The following is a 13,617-nucleotide window of genomic DNA, read 5'->3' as shown; positions in this document are numbered from 1 at the left end:
CGATAGTTTACGAGTGCACAAGTTTCAAGTAAGAATGATTTCAGGCATCTGTTTTTTTTTTTTTTTTTTTTTCGTGTGTTGTCATTTCTGTGTCGTCTGAAACGGAGGGAAAATGCATCCGTCATTTTGCTATAGAGAACTTGGGTAAGAATCGTTTAACCTTAACCTTTCCTAAAATCGCAGAGTGTATCCTTTCTCTAGTTCCCTTTGTTTCGCTCTTCTCCTCCTTGTCTTACTTTCTTTTCTTGAGTTTTTTTGATAAATGATACCATGTTGCCGTAATGCTTCACAAGCAAATTTCTCCAACCAACTCTCTATAGATTATAATCTAAATAAGTGGAATATCCTTGGGTTGTTGGGATGACAGCATCTCAACATCTGGACTGAAGTCATCTGAGCTTTGATGTGAGTGTGATGTCATATCCTCAGTATTTATGGATCTTTTTGTTATTCTGAAGCAGGTCTTAACCTGAAAATCACTTCTTTTGTTTTCAGACTTTCAGCCTGCAGGCTCGGTTTGTTGATATATCATTGTAAGGACAAGAAGTGAGCCAAATTCTCTCAGAATATCAGTGAAAGTTTCCATTGGATATCTTGCTAATATTGTTGGCTAGTGGTTCAGAAACAATCATAGAAAGGTTTTGAAAGGTGGATTTTAGTCTGTGTCACCAGATAGGGGTTTGCATATCGTGTTTCCAACGTAAATCTGTGTGACCAATACAGCTTGACTAATTTCCATGAATAATGTGACAACCGCTGTGGAATTGACTGGAGTGCAGCATAGAATCTAGCTGTCCATTTAGAACTGTTATATTTGAGCTGGAAAAGTATGACAAAATGTAATTAAGGAATTGCTGAAATTTCTAAAATCAAAAAGTCTGGTGAAAGTTTGGAGCATGTTCACTTTGCAGTGTGTTTACTATGTGACTGGGGGTGAGTAAGGGAAGAGGGGGATGTGTAATCCTGTTGGAGCAATTACATGTTCCTGGAAAAAGGCTTGCAGTCTTGGTGCAGTGCTCGTTACACAGTGTGTAAATCTGCTGTGGTCAGTGTGCATGTTCAGTCATCAGAATCCTTGCTTAACCTGTTGACTCACTCTTCTCCTTGTTAACAGTGTTGGCAGAGGCAGTCTTGATGTCAGTGTCATCATGTATAATTTTGCATGCTCATTTTACCTATTTTTACATCTAACACTCACTTAGTTAATCTTTAAAAACGCTAATAATTGAATAATAATAATAAAGTAATTAATTATTTACAATTATTTATATTTTCATACTACGTTCGATAGTGTTAGTATTTTATTCTTTTGAAAGAAATCAATATGTCCTTGCTGAATATAAGTATTAAATTGATCAAAAGGGACAGTGAAGACATTTATATTGTTGTAAAAGATTCTTTTGAACTTTCTGTTCATCAAAGAATCCTGAAAAAAATGTATCATGGTTTTCGTGTTATTTTGTTATTGATAATAACAAGGAATGTTTCATGAGCACCAGTTCAGCCTATTAGAATGATTTCTTAATGATCATGTGACACTGAAGACCGGAGTAACGGCTTAAAATGTAATAAAATAGTAAACAGTTTGTTGTAAATTGTAACAATATTTCACGTTATTATTTTTTTACTGTATTTTTCATCAAATAAATGCAGCCTTGGTGAGCATAAGATTTTCTCAACAACATTGAAAAATCTTACAGACCTCAAACTTTTGAACGGTAGTATAAATGTATAAATTAATATTTTATTGTTTATCAGCCATAACACATATAGTATGCAGTACAGTCTGAGTATTCTGCGTGGAATACTGTATCCCACAATGCACTGCTCATCTTGATCTTTAATTTCAAGAGTGATAATCACCAATACTAAAGTGCTTTTTCAAATATTACCTTTTATGCGGTGTGTAATATAGCTAGCTGTTTGTGAAGGTAAAATATCTGCAAAGTTTTGAAGATCAAAGTGCACAACAAATAAAGTTTTTGTCTCCTAAAAGAAAGAATCAATTCTAAACTGCTGAAACGAATCGTCAGCACTCACTTTTATTCTCACTTCCTGTCCTGTTCTATACCTGTTATGGAACAATGTAACACATTTGCATAATGCCAGCCTATGGTTTTCATTGACAGCTACTGTGACCCGCCCGAGAAAATTAAAGTGTATTTTGACCTTGGATGCATATTGTAGGAGACTCCAAAACAAAATTTGGGGCACTTTAATTACAATCTCTTTTACCCAAAATTGGCTAAAACATATCTGTTTTATATTGTTTTATATTTATATATAACAATTTAACCCATCCATGTTAAGTGGGTGTTTAAATTTAATTCTAGGACTTCGCTTTCAACTTTGTCTTGTAAACGAAGATTTGCACTCCAATAGAAAGTCTGTGTTGATGGATCAGTTCTCTCAGAGTCAGCTGGCTTCCCTGCCAGGTGTGTTTCAGACCTGCTCATTGCGAGCTGTGCTTTCTGAGTCACTTACTCTCATTTGATTAAATTCAGCATTCGGCAAGATTTATTTGTCTCATTTTGTACAATACTACACACTAAAACACAAGCCTGCAACCTGGAGGCATGAGATATTCACACACACATAAACATGAGCAAGCACACAGTATACTCTGTAAATTAAGACCTTCAGCGCCCGCAGGAAACGAGCATGTTAAAGAGGGAACACAATGGTGGGCACTATGGGGTATGACTGCTCCATTTAAGACCATGCAGCTGACTTGTTATGACCCTCTAAACATTTAATGAAAGGACTGAACAGGTCTGTTTCTTTGTATGTTGAACTGATTTCCTGAGTGACTGCTCTCTCACACAGACTACCCTCAAAGTTGCTAAGACTTCAACAGAGCTAATGATTAATATTAGAAAAATGCACCTACACAACAGAGCTTTTTGTTTACAGGCTCGGTTCTCATACCTGCTGCGTTATCTAAAACAGATGTTTCTGGGATCCATTATGCAATTTAGGGTTAGACCTAGTCACCCCATGACTTCCTCACCCTCCCACAGTATGTTTCAGCAAAAACGCTGAAGTTTTGTTGAAAATGTGCTTAAATGGACCTAACATTTTTTTTTCCATTTACTTTTAATTATTTGTCAGAAGCTGTAGACCTTCTTGATCATCTATGGCAGGTGGCTAATCACAGCAACGCATCAGTAACCCATGAAAATCGAAGATGTCCAGTCCTGCATGTAGGCCAGTACTCCACCCTCTCTGTACCACTACAGCAGGTGTTTGGACACAGGTACGTACACTCACCAGCCACTCACATTAAAAAAAGCATTTTTATTTTGTTCTTCAGTTTAAACACTCCAAACTTGGTGTGTACATGGGTTATGATTGAAACATGTTCATATACAATATAACAATTTTGGGTCTTTGCTAGAATATCTACTTGGGTTTTTCTTTTTTTAACTTTATATATGATATTCTTTCTTAAAACTAGTGTAATCATGTAATATCAAGTTTTCTCTTTTATTTCTTTCTCAGGTTTGGTGATGAGTTCAGTTTGCTGTTGCGTCTGAGTAGCTCCCAGTCTGAAGACCGCAGTGTGCTGACCTTCCTCTGTCCAGACGGACACATTCTCCTGCAGATCCGCATCAGCGCCTACACCTTCACCTTCATCAGCACCCAACAACGACACTACGAGTGAGTCTTCACTTCAGTAGCGGACAGGGAGTGTTTAGGAAACCTGTTTTAAAAATTGCTCACTTTAATTTTATCTCTTGCATTTGCCATGTAGGAAATATCTAGAAGTCCCTAAGACATTTCAGAGAGTCCCTGATCTCTGTTCTTATTTTTTTATATTTTATTAAGCAGTTAAAGCATCTGATCTGAACAATTAATCACAGAAAAAAATTAATTCATGACAAGAACGCTTGGAAAGTAGACAAGACTATATAATTGCCAATGTTGAATCATTCTTAAATGAGGATTAACGGGCAACCATCTGAAAACTCAATTACTTGGTGGTCTTGATTATTTTGTGGTTCATACTTTGGTCCCAAAGCCATCATCTTGGCAGGAAAAAGATAATTAAAAAGGCACATCTCAGTGAATCCTCTTATGTAACCACAGTCTGTTTATTCTACTTCTCCTCTTTTTTTTTTCTGTTGCTTGCTTTTTAATGTCATTGACCTTCTTTGTTCCTCTTCCATGATGACGATACCATTCTCATCATCTCCTCATTTTTCATGTCAGTAGAGTATTAGTTTTGGCTAATTGTTAATCTTAAACACAAGCACAGACCTCACCGTTTTGTGAAGCTCTGGGATATATTAAATCTAGATTTCTGTGACTTAAGCCAAGCCTTACAGTCGAGACGTATAAATGAGGCATGTGATTTAACTCGTGGCCTCTCAAAACTAATATTTGGACCTGTCGCCTAATTACCCACCTGCAGGACAAAATAAATGGAATGCATTTTACCTGTTTGTGCTTCTCATTCATCATAAGGTGATATAACAATGCCAAAATGTTCTTACTGTGTTCTCATATGGTTTTCTGTTTAGTTTAAGCTTGCATATGCAAAAAAAAAGTCATTTATCATTACACAGACAGGAAGTGTTGTGTCTCTGAATGTTTTGCCAGGAAATTTAATGGCTTCTACTTTTCTTGGGTTCTCCCAACTCTCCCTGTTCTCTGATAGTTTAACATGCGATTTGTTTAGCCCACCTTGTCAAGAAAACTAAATAAAGTAGTTAGTTTTTCAAAACCTGTCCTGTCGTTCTCAGATTCCCCGTGGCAGTGCTGTCCGATGGAGGTTGGCACCACGTGGCCATCAGCGTGTCCTCTGGCCGTTTGGCATTGTATGTGGATTGCTCCATGGTTGAGAGCGTGGACTGGGCCTATAAGGACGGTCTGGGAATATCCACTGATGGCCTGGTAATGGTGGGAGGAATCATTGAGGGGTTTGAGACCCCTTTTGAGGTCAGTTTTCAAACATAATTTTGTTTTGTGTGGTCGAAACATGCAAGGATGTAGTACCTACTATGTGTAGGATGAGAATATCCTTCATCTCACCAGCTGAGCACATGACACGTACTGTAAATACATCTCCAGAACGTTCCCAGTCGGCATTTAAACCCAAAGTCAGGTTTATGAAGGATGAGGGTCTCTCGTATAGGAGTTACTATACCCCAAGCCGAACATCTGCGTTTTTACTCATCCAAGATTCCAGATGGATTTGCCATTTTGTTGCTGACAAGCAGATTGAGACTTTGTATTTTTTATGTGCAACTATCTGTTACAATTTACCAGCACGATTTCTTACATAAATAATATCTGATGAAAAATTTGAACAAGTATGATTTGTTGGTTTTCAAAAATGGCATGGCATAACATTTCTTTTGCTGGCACTGCCATGTAGCACTCGTTTAATGAATGCTTTTATTAAATAAAATTATTATAAACATGAACTTTTGCCTATAGTTCAAGTATCCTAGTCTTAAATCCGAAGTTCCCAATTCCATGTATGCATTGTTCATACTGAGTGCCATATTTATTTCCTGTTGAATATTGTGTACGGAGTAAAGGAGTCGTTTCTAGTACCCTAAGTGTGATTGTTGACATTAACATTTTGGTGTCTCCGCTGTAAACAAGAAACTTATCTGCCATTTTAGATGCCAGTCTAATCTGTTTGGCATTAGCTGTAATTGAGCAAAGCAAAGTTAGCGACAGGAGATGCAAAATGTATTTAGCTGGAGTATGTACATGGATTATAGATTATTACATTGCAGAACAAGAGGCCCATGTCAGGTTAAGGGGGGGGAGGCATTTTAGCAGATTTTTTTGGACTTTAAAATGGATTTACTGTACTGTATGTTATGTTGTATTCTGAAGAACATGCATTTTAATGGGGCTAGGACTCAGGAGTATAGTTTAGGGGCTAGGACTCAGGAGTATAGTTTAGGGGCTAGGACTCAGGAGTATAGTTTAGACAGCTGTGCACAAGTTAAATGCCCTTTTTTAGTTGTGTTAGACAGGGAAAGTTAATACAGCATGAAGTCTAGGCTGAGTCTCAGAGAATTACATCATAGAGTCCAAACATCCCATTTACATACTTACACACTGAACTCAGTCACAGGGTAACATGGTGAGAGTTAGCATTTTAGCAAATTTCTTGACTTCTAAGGCAACACTTCATGATCATCATATTATTTGACGTTAACAGATTGCTAGACTGTCATCTGAACTCATATCTGTTGTGTTCATATCTGACATGAACTCTTGCTGAATAATTGACAAATAATTTGCTCTGTTTTATGTAATGGTTGCTAATAAAAACTGTTAATAAGTGTGCATTCTTATGTGTTTGTGTGTCTAAGCATGCATGCATTGAATGTATGAGCCTTGTGACCATATGGGTTGTATGTGTGAATCCAAGGGCGTAGATTTGGTTTGAACATTGGGGGGGTTGAAAAATTATTCTGCATATTTTTCATGTGATCATGGTATAAATATTGGGGGGGTTGTAATGCATAGATTTAAATATTGGGGGGGTTATCTCCCCCCTAACCCCCCCACAAACTACGCCCCTGTGTGAATCTGTATAGGTGTAATATTTTCATTTGCCTCGTTTCTTCAGGGTGATTTGATGCAGGTGGCATTTCTGATGGGAGAACCAGATGCAGCTCGAGATCAGTGTGCCGTTTTCCAGCCCCAGTGTGACGGAATCGGACACAAACCACCTCGCTCTCCTCGCATAGACACTGAAGAGGTGAGCGAGCCATACTGTATAGGGAATGTTATGTAACCCGCCTTCCAAATCAGGCTAGTTTCTGCCTAGTGAGAGATACATTTGTGCCAAAATATCACAGTATTTGTAATTTTTTGCCACTGCAATTCATTTCCATTTTTATTTCAATATTCATCTTTTCTGTCTTCCTGTCTATATTCCATCTTTTTTCTTTCTTTGTCCAGGAACTTTTACTGTCCTCAAATGACCTGGAAGACTTATTAGTGTCAGCAAAGGACAATGACTCTATTCGTGCAAAACTGACGGTAAGTATCAATACTGTTATTTCTCATCTTTACTGTATGTAGTAAATTAGTTATCCCCAAAATGAAAATTCTATCATTTTACTCACCCTTATGTCATTCCAAACCCATATGACCTTCTGTGAAACACAAAAGAGGATGTATTGCACAATAACCAGAGTGATCTTTTCTATACCACAAACAAAAAGAAGAGGACTGTCACACTTCATACATGATGAAGAAGCATCATAAGTGTTTTATGCTTTTGTGTTATGTTACAAGTGTTTTGTAGCCATAGAATTTTTTGTCTTATCATACAGCTTCAGAACACAGTGTAGGAATAGGAATATAGCAGACAAGTCATATAAACCACTTTGATGCTACATTTATGTTGTTTTTTTGTTTATTTTGAGAGCTAAAAAAAAAAAAAACAGCCTCAGTTCCCATTATGACTGAGAGCACTTTGAACAATCTGCAGTATATCTTCTTGTGTGTTCCATGGAAGAAAGAAAAACGGCTTTGGAGCAATATCAGTGAATTTTGAAGACAGGATTTTGGGTGAAGGAACCTGTATCTGTCTAAACCAGCCTTTAAATTATCTAGAAAAAGATCAAACAACCTAAAAATACTATTTAAAAAGTTGATATTGGTATTCCCCTGCAGTTTTATAAATTATTTGGATATGGAATTGCTCAGTCCTATCTGCATTGGCCAGATCATGACTTAATTTCTTGTAATTTAAACCTTATGGACATCTCGGCAAGAGTTGATTAGTTACCTCCATAGGGTTGTTTTTTACTCACAAGAAAAAAAAATAATATTTTGATTCGATGTTTGATGTGTATATAACTGCTTGAAATTGTAGCCTAGAGCATTACATGTGAACTGTCAGTTTATATTTCCTTTAATAATCGTATACCTTTTAAGAAGCTGTATTTACATACCATTCCTGTCAGACTGATAGTCATTTAATATTTTATTATCCTGCCAGTGATTTTTATGCATACAAAACCAAAAAAGACAGTCTTCTAACATTCTGTGAACCTGTAGTCACAAACCCAAACAGGCTTTCCAAATCTCCTCTGTCTTCTCTTAAGCCAAAGAAAGATGGTGTGGGGTGTAGTTGAGCTACAGCAGCCAAGTCCGTGTGTGTTTGGCTGCTGTGAGCTGTTTGGCCCATGGATTCATGGTTCATTGTGGGCTTTGAATTAAGTTTAGAAATTGCAGATATGAATACTCCATATTCCTTCTGATTCAAAACCAAATGTTTCTTTCAGTGAGACCGTAGCATAACATGTTTAAAACATCTATAGTGCCTCAATCAATCACCTGGACTCCATTATGTTATGTCATAAAGGTGGAGGATTTCAAAGACTAAAGAACACCAGATTTTTTTTTTTTTAAATAACCTGTTTTATTTCTCCAGTTCTCTCTTGTGGTGTAACCTCTTGACTATGAACTTTTTGTTGTGGTGTTTCGCTTTGATGCCTCTGCCGTTTTTGGTTTGCCAGTTTCCTGGATGGATTAATGGGAAACTTATGGTTTTCTTTGATCTTTTTAACCCAACTGGAGGTCAGGGGTTAAAGGTAATCACCAAATTATCTTGTCACTCATTTCCAATGTCACAGCTTTGAAGCCCAAGTCATAAATGTTTAGTTGGATATGTGTACGTACAGTATGCATATTTTTGGGTCAGATGAACAATTGAGAGATTTGATATATTTTATGTATATGTCTATGTATGTGTGTGGTATGTGTATACCATGTCCACTGACCATTACTGCTATATGAATGAGACCTCAAACCATTATTATTATGATTATGATTAAAGATTTTTGCAAATTTTAAGGGATAGAATAGAGGGAATACAACCCACTTCTAAATAAGCACTATGGCTCAAGGTCTGGAGCAGAGGCCCTGTCGAGAAATTAGGTTTTATGTGTAAATGTTATAGTACATGTTTGCTTGACCCACTGGGCGACGTGTTATTGCCAGGGTTTATAATGCATATGTGTTGGTGTCTGCCTGATTTGTTTTGGGTTGTTCTGTTCAGTCTACAGGGGCAGTGTGTTTGTTTAAAAGTGATGTTAGCGTGTTTAGAAATAGAAATAGCCTTGTTATTTCTGTGGGTTTCGTTTGGCAGGGGTTGGCACAAGCCTGTAATTGATTTGCTCGGCACTAAAATTAGGTTTGAGTTGGACGGAGTACTCCTCTAGGGAAGTGTCAGAATTACTCAGACAGGCTGTAAAGGATTCAACAGCTCTAAACGTGCCTTTGAACTCGCTCTGTCTGTGAGAATAAAGTAATAAATGTATGATCTGTGTTTAAAGGTTGTTTATTTGTTCATGGATAAAAGTGTGGACATGCATGAGACAGTGCCAGCTACAAGTATTGTGTTCGTTTACAAAGAACCTGAGCTGCTAATTTCCTCACCTCTTTTTCCTGATATCAGGGACTAAGGTCAAATGTTAGGCTGAGTGCATTTTGTCCATTCTGTCATCTGTCATTCTCTGCCCAAAGGGTTAATATGAAGGGTTCTTGAGAAGGCCTGGATTTGAACAAAATGCTCATTTGTTATATCAGTTAGTTGAGTTGTTTAGACACTTTACCTTTCATTTTTATTTCTCAATGTGGTGATATATAGTACTACTCATCAAAGGTTTGGAGTTAGAAAGATATTTTTTAAATAAATACTTTTAATTCAGCAAAAGTGCATTAAATATAGTCAAAAGTGACAGTAAAGACATTTATAATGCTTGCAAAAAAAAATAATAATTAGTAGCACTTTACAGTCCTGTTCCCCATGTACATACCATGTACTTATAGGAATTGTAATAACTATGTACTAACCCCGAATCTATCCCTAAACCTAACCTTAACCCATGTAGTTACCTTATATTACCCAGTACTTTCTTAGGTAAGTTCACTGTAAGTTTACGTAAGTGCACATACTGTTAAGTAAAGTGCAACCAAAAATTCTATTTCAAATAAATGCTGTTCTTTTAAACATTCTTTTCATCAAAGATTCTGAAAAAAAGAGTTAAATGGTCACCACAAAAATATTAAACAGCACAACTTTTCAGGTTTTCAACATTGATAATAATAAGTGTTTCTTGATTACATAATCTTCATATTAGAATGATTTCTGAAGGAAATTTCAATGTGAAATTGAAGACTGGAGTCATTTCAACTTTGTCATCACAAGAAAAAAATACATTTTAAAATATATTAAAAATAGAAAACAATTATTTGAAATTGTAGAATAGTAGAATAGTGTAGTATCACAATATTTTTTTTACTGTATTTTTGATCAAATTAAGGCAGCCTTGGTGTAAGAGACTTCTTGCAAAAACATTAATAAATATTACTGACCCCAGAATTTCTAACGGTGTTGTAGGTTCCTATTTGTCTGTCCTTCCAAGCCTCTTTCCTCACTTTTTGATTAGCAAAACTCTACAAAGATGTTTACACACACATACTGGCGCACATGCTGAGGTAAGGTGAGCTCATAGATCAGTTGCCAGGCAACCTTGCATAAAAAAATATATATTTAAGAGTTATGAGCCTATGAACACATGTCATCTTAGTAGTAATTGAAGCAATAAGTTGTTTTCTTGTCTCTTTTCTTTATGTAGTTTGTGCACGCCATTTCCATTTCTCAAGCTTAAAAATATCCCTCTCAGCAGATTACATTAGATGCTACATCAAGAATGCACTGACACATTGAACTGAGAAGTGTCTCTTTCAGACATGTCCGATTAGATAAGGTAAGATCATTTGAGTGTATCTAGGATTTCACTCATGGGATGAAAGGTAATTTTCTTCAAAATCTGAATAGCATAAATAAAGTTATGACTGTATCAGGCTTTATCAATGCCTACATGAGACAAAGTTGGTTTTAGAAAATAGAATTCTGTTAAAACTTTTTCATCCAAGAGATGTAAATTCATTTATTGTAAATACAAATTACATTTAAATTCTAAAAAGGTTTTACAAGCTGAGTCATGGGTTTTGGTCAAGACAGCTGCTGAGAGTTAAATCCATAAAACGATTGATCTGTTTCCAGCTGTCAGTTGTTTAGTACAACAAATATGAATGTGTTTGTAATTAATTTAATATCTATTTATACATGTGTGAAAACTTGTTTCCCATTTGTATGTCACAATGACAATAAACAAGAGTAACAGCGCCATTATGCAACAGTCTGCCCTTTTAGAGCTCAGATGTACAAACTGTTCCATAAATTAAGGCATTTTTTCCCCATTTTGGTGTGAATGATGGTTTACTGAAAACTCCATAATTATATGTCATTGTGCAGGCGTCTATATCACGCCTGCTCTCCTTCTCACTGTGTCTCTATCCTCGGGCAGTCACAGACCTCCACTCACAGGCTGTAATGATCAGTTCTGAGACAGTAATTTAGTACCAGCCATCCCCAAACCCACAAAAAATCACATGCAGTTAATGCAAAGTGGCTTTATCATGCAGAAATATTACTCTTTCTCATTCTGTCTTTCTAGATGGATGGATGGATGGATGGATGGATGGATGGATGGGTGGATGGATGGGTGGATGGATGGATGGATGGGTGGATGGATGGATGGATGGGTGGTTGGTTGGATGGATGGATGGGAAAATAGATATGCTCATATATGCTGGATTGACAGATTTATAGGTGTCAGCATGGGTTGCAACAAGGATGAGTTGAGGCAGGATCGTGGTGCAGCAGTATCTTTTAATAACAATAAAAAACACACAGGAGCAGAGGAAAATGCAGTAGATGAAGCAAAACACAATATTACCAATGAGAATGGACAAAGAACAATTAAAACAGACTGTGCGATTTTGGCAATCCTACAAGATCATTACAAATCACACTGTACGACATGGATCTAAACCTGGGTATGACATGTAAGTAAACTGTTTGATTAAGACACCTATTGAATCGTTGGCTACGACGCAAGTTAGCGTAGAAGAATAAAACATCATCAACATGTGCTGGTGGTGTACAAATGCTGTTGTAAATATTTAAACGAAAATATTTAACCCCCATTTCAAATCAGGTTTATTGCCAAAATTTACAGACTTTCAGCTGTTCGCAATGAACAACTACTCCTATCTAATAATGACACGTGTTTGGTGGAGTGAACTAATCCAATACTTTATGATGCTTCACTTTAATAAAAAAAAAAAAATTATGGGTTTTAGTTTGTGCATAAATATTTGTTGAAAAATAAGTCATATGGGCGTAGTGCAGTAGTGGCTAAAAGTGATGTCTGGAGGGGATATTTGTTTTTTATGACCCTACAAGTTCAATTAAACGATCAAAATATGAGGAAAATATGTTATTTATTTGTTTTAATATTTTAAATATGAAGGAAAAACAAAACACTAAACTTGGTATTTATCTGACAAAATTATTTAAACTACAGCTAAAGGTTTTATTTTACAGTGCAAAAAAAAAAAAAAAAAAATGCATTGAAAAGCCCATAGGAAAAGGCATACATATATAATCAGTTATTAATATTTCGTTGATTCTCTCATGTGTTCATACTTTTTTGTATGACAGCCTGTCCAAAAATGATATCCGCACAATTAAATGTTTCAAGGCTGAACATCTCTTTTGGTCACTCCTGTAAATAGATACAAGTAGATACAGTAGATACTGTATAGAAAGATGGACAGACAGACATACTTGTCAAAACTTGTCAGGATTCTATAAATCAGAACTGACTGGAATTTTCTGGAAGCAATTATCTGCAATTTGGGAAGGACCCTTGTGACAGATCTCTGTGGATTGTCTCCATGAAGACTTCATGTTGCTTTCTGCTTTGTGGGTGAAGAGTGTGGATAGCCTCCTCTTTGATTTAGGGTTTTCTTTTTTATTCAGAGCACTGATAGTCACTTTTTCTCCTCTACTTGCACATAATTCACATCAGCAGAATCTCAACAAGCTGTCAAGCTTGTCATTCCGTCTGACGATGCCAAAATGTGTCTGCATGTGGGCAGTGTATGAATTTCCCACTGGTCCATTTGTCCCTATTAGCAGAAAGTTATTGTTTAAACCACATTGTTTCTGTCAGTTAATTCTGATCCACCTCAGCATGCATGTAAGTACTTGTATCTGGACACTACAAGCGTTATACACATAACCACTCACAAAGACAAGAGCGCACGCTCGCACATACACAATTTGCCCTGAGGCCACACAGCCAAACAGGTGTCTCATTGTGTGAAGTAGATGATATGTGTGTGTCTGCATGTAATCTGCGTGAATGTGGGTGGATTGAGAGTTTGTGGGTGTGCTAGCGTGTTTTGCACATTATTGACTAGTCTTGACTGTGAGTTTCACTAAATTTTTGTTGTTGGTGATGTATGTGTGAGTAAATGTGTGTGTGCCACCATGAGGATCTGGATGTGTTTGCTAGGATGGTTTCTGTTGGATTTAATGAGATTCGGAGCGCAAGGTCAGAGAAATCACATTCCAAAGGTATGGCTTCATTCTGGAAACCTTTCCGAAATGTGTTTGTTTGGGAAAATTGTTCTTACAAATCATGTATGAACTAATGAAACGTGGGTTTGGTGTTGAGCGGTAATCCAACACTTTATGAAGCTCCACTTTGATTT

General features: G+C 36.6%; 1 protein-coding gene across 1 annotated transcript in view; it reads left to right on the top strand.

Annotated features, from left to right (window-relative positions):
• The window catches only part of LOC308705671 (uncharacterized protein), a 70,998-nt gene that overhangs the window by 23,669 nt on the left and 33,712 nt on the right, over positions 1–13,617 (top strand). The window contains exons 2-6 of the mRNA XM_081390797.1: positions 3,112–3,256; positions 3,502–3,660; positions 4,746–4,941; positions 6,599–6,730; positions 6,934–7,014. Of these exons, the coding sequence (XP_081246923.1) occupies positions 3,112–3,256; positions 3,502–3,660; positions 4,746–4,941; positions 6,599–6,730; positions 6,934–7,014 (713 nt within the window). The remainder of the gene's footprint in view (positions 1–3,111; positions 3,257–3,501; positions 3,661–4,745; positions 4,942–6,598; positions 6,731–6,933; positions 7,015–13,617) is intronic.

The sequence above is a fragment of the Scardinius erythrophthalmus genome (genome assembly GCF_964197995.2).
Source record: "Scardinius erythrophthalmus genome assembly, chromosome: 17".
Taxonomy (NCBI): domain Eukaryota; kingdom Metazoa; phylum Chordata; class Actinopteri; order Cypriniformes; family Leuciscidae; genus Scardinius; species Scardinius erythrophthalmus.
This window is presented reverse-complemented; position numbering and strand designations above follow the sequence as displayed.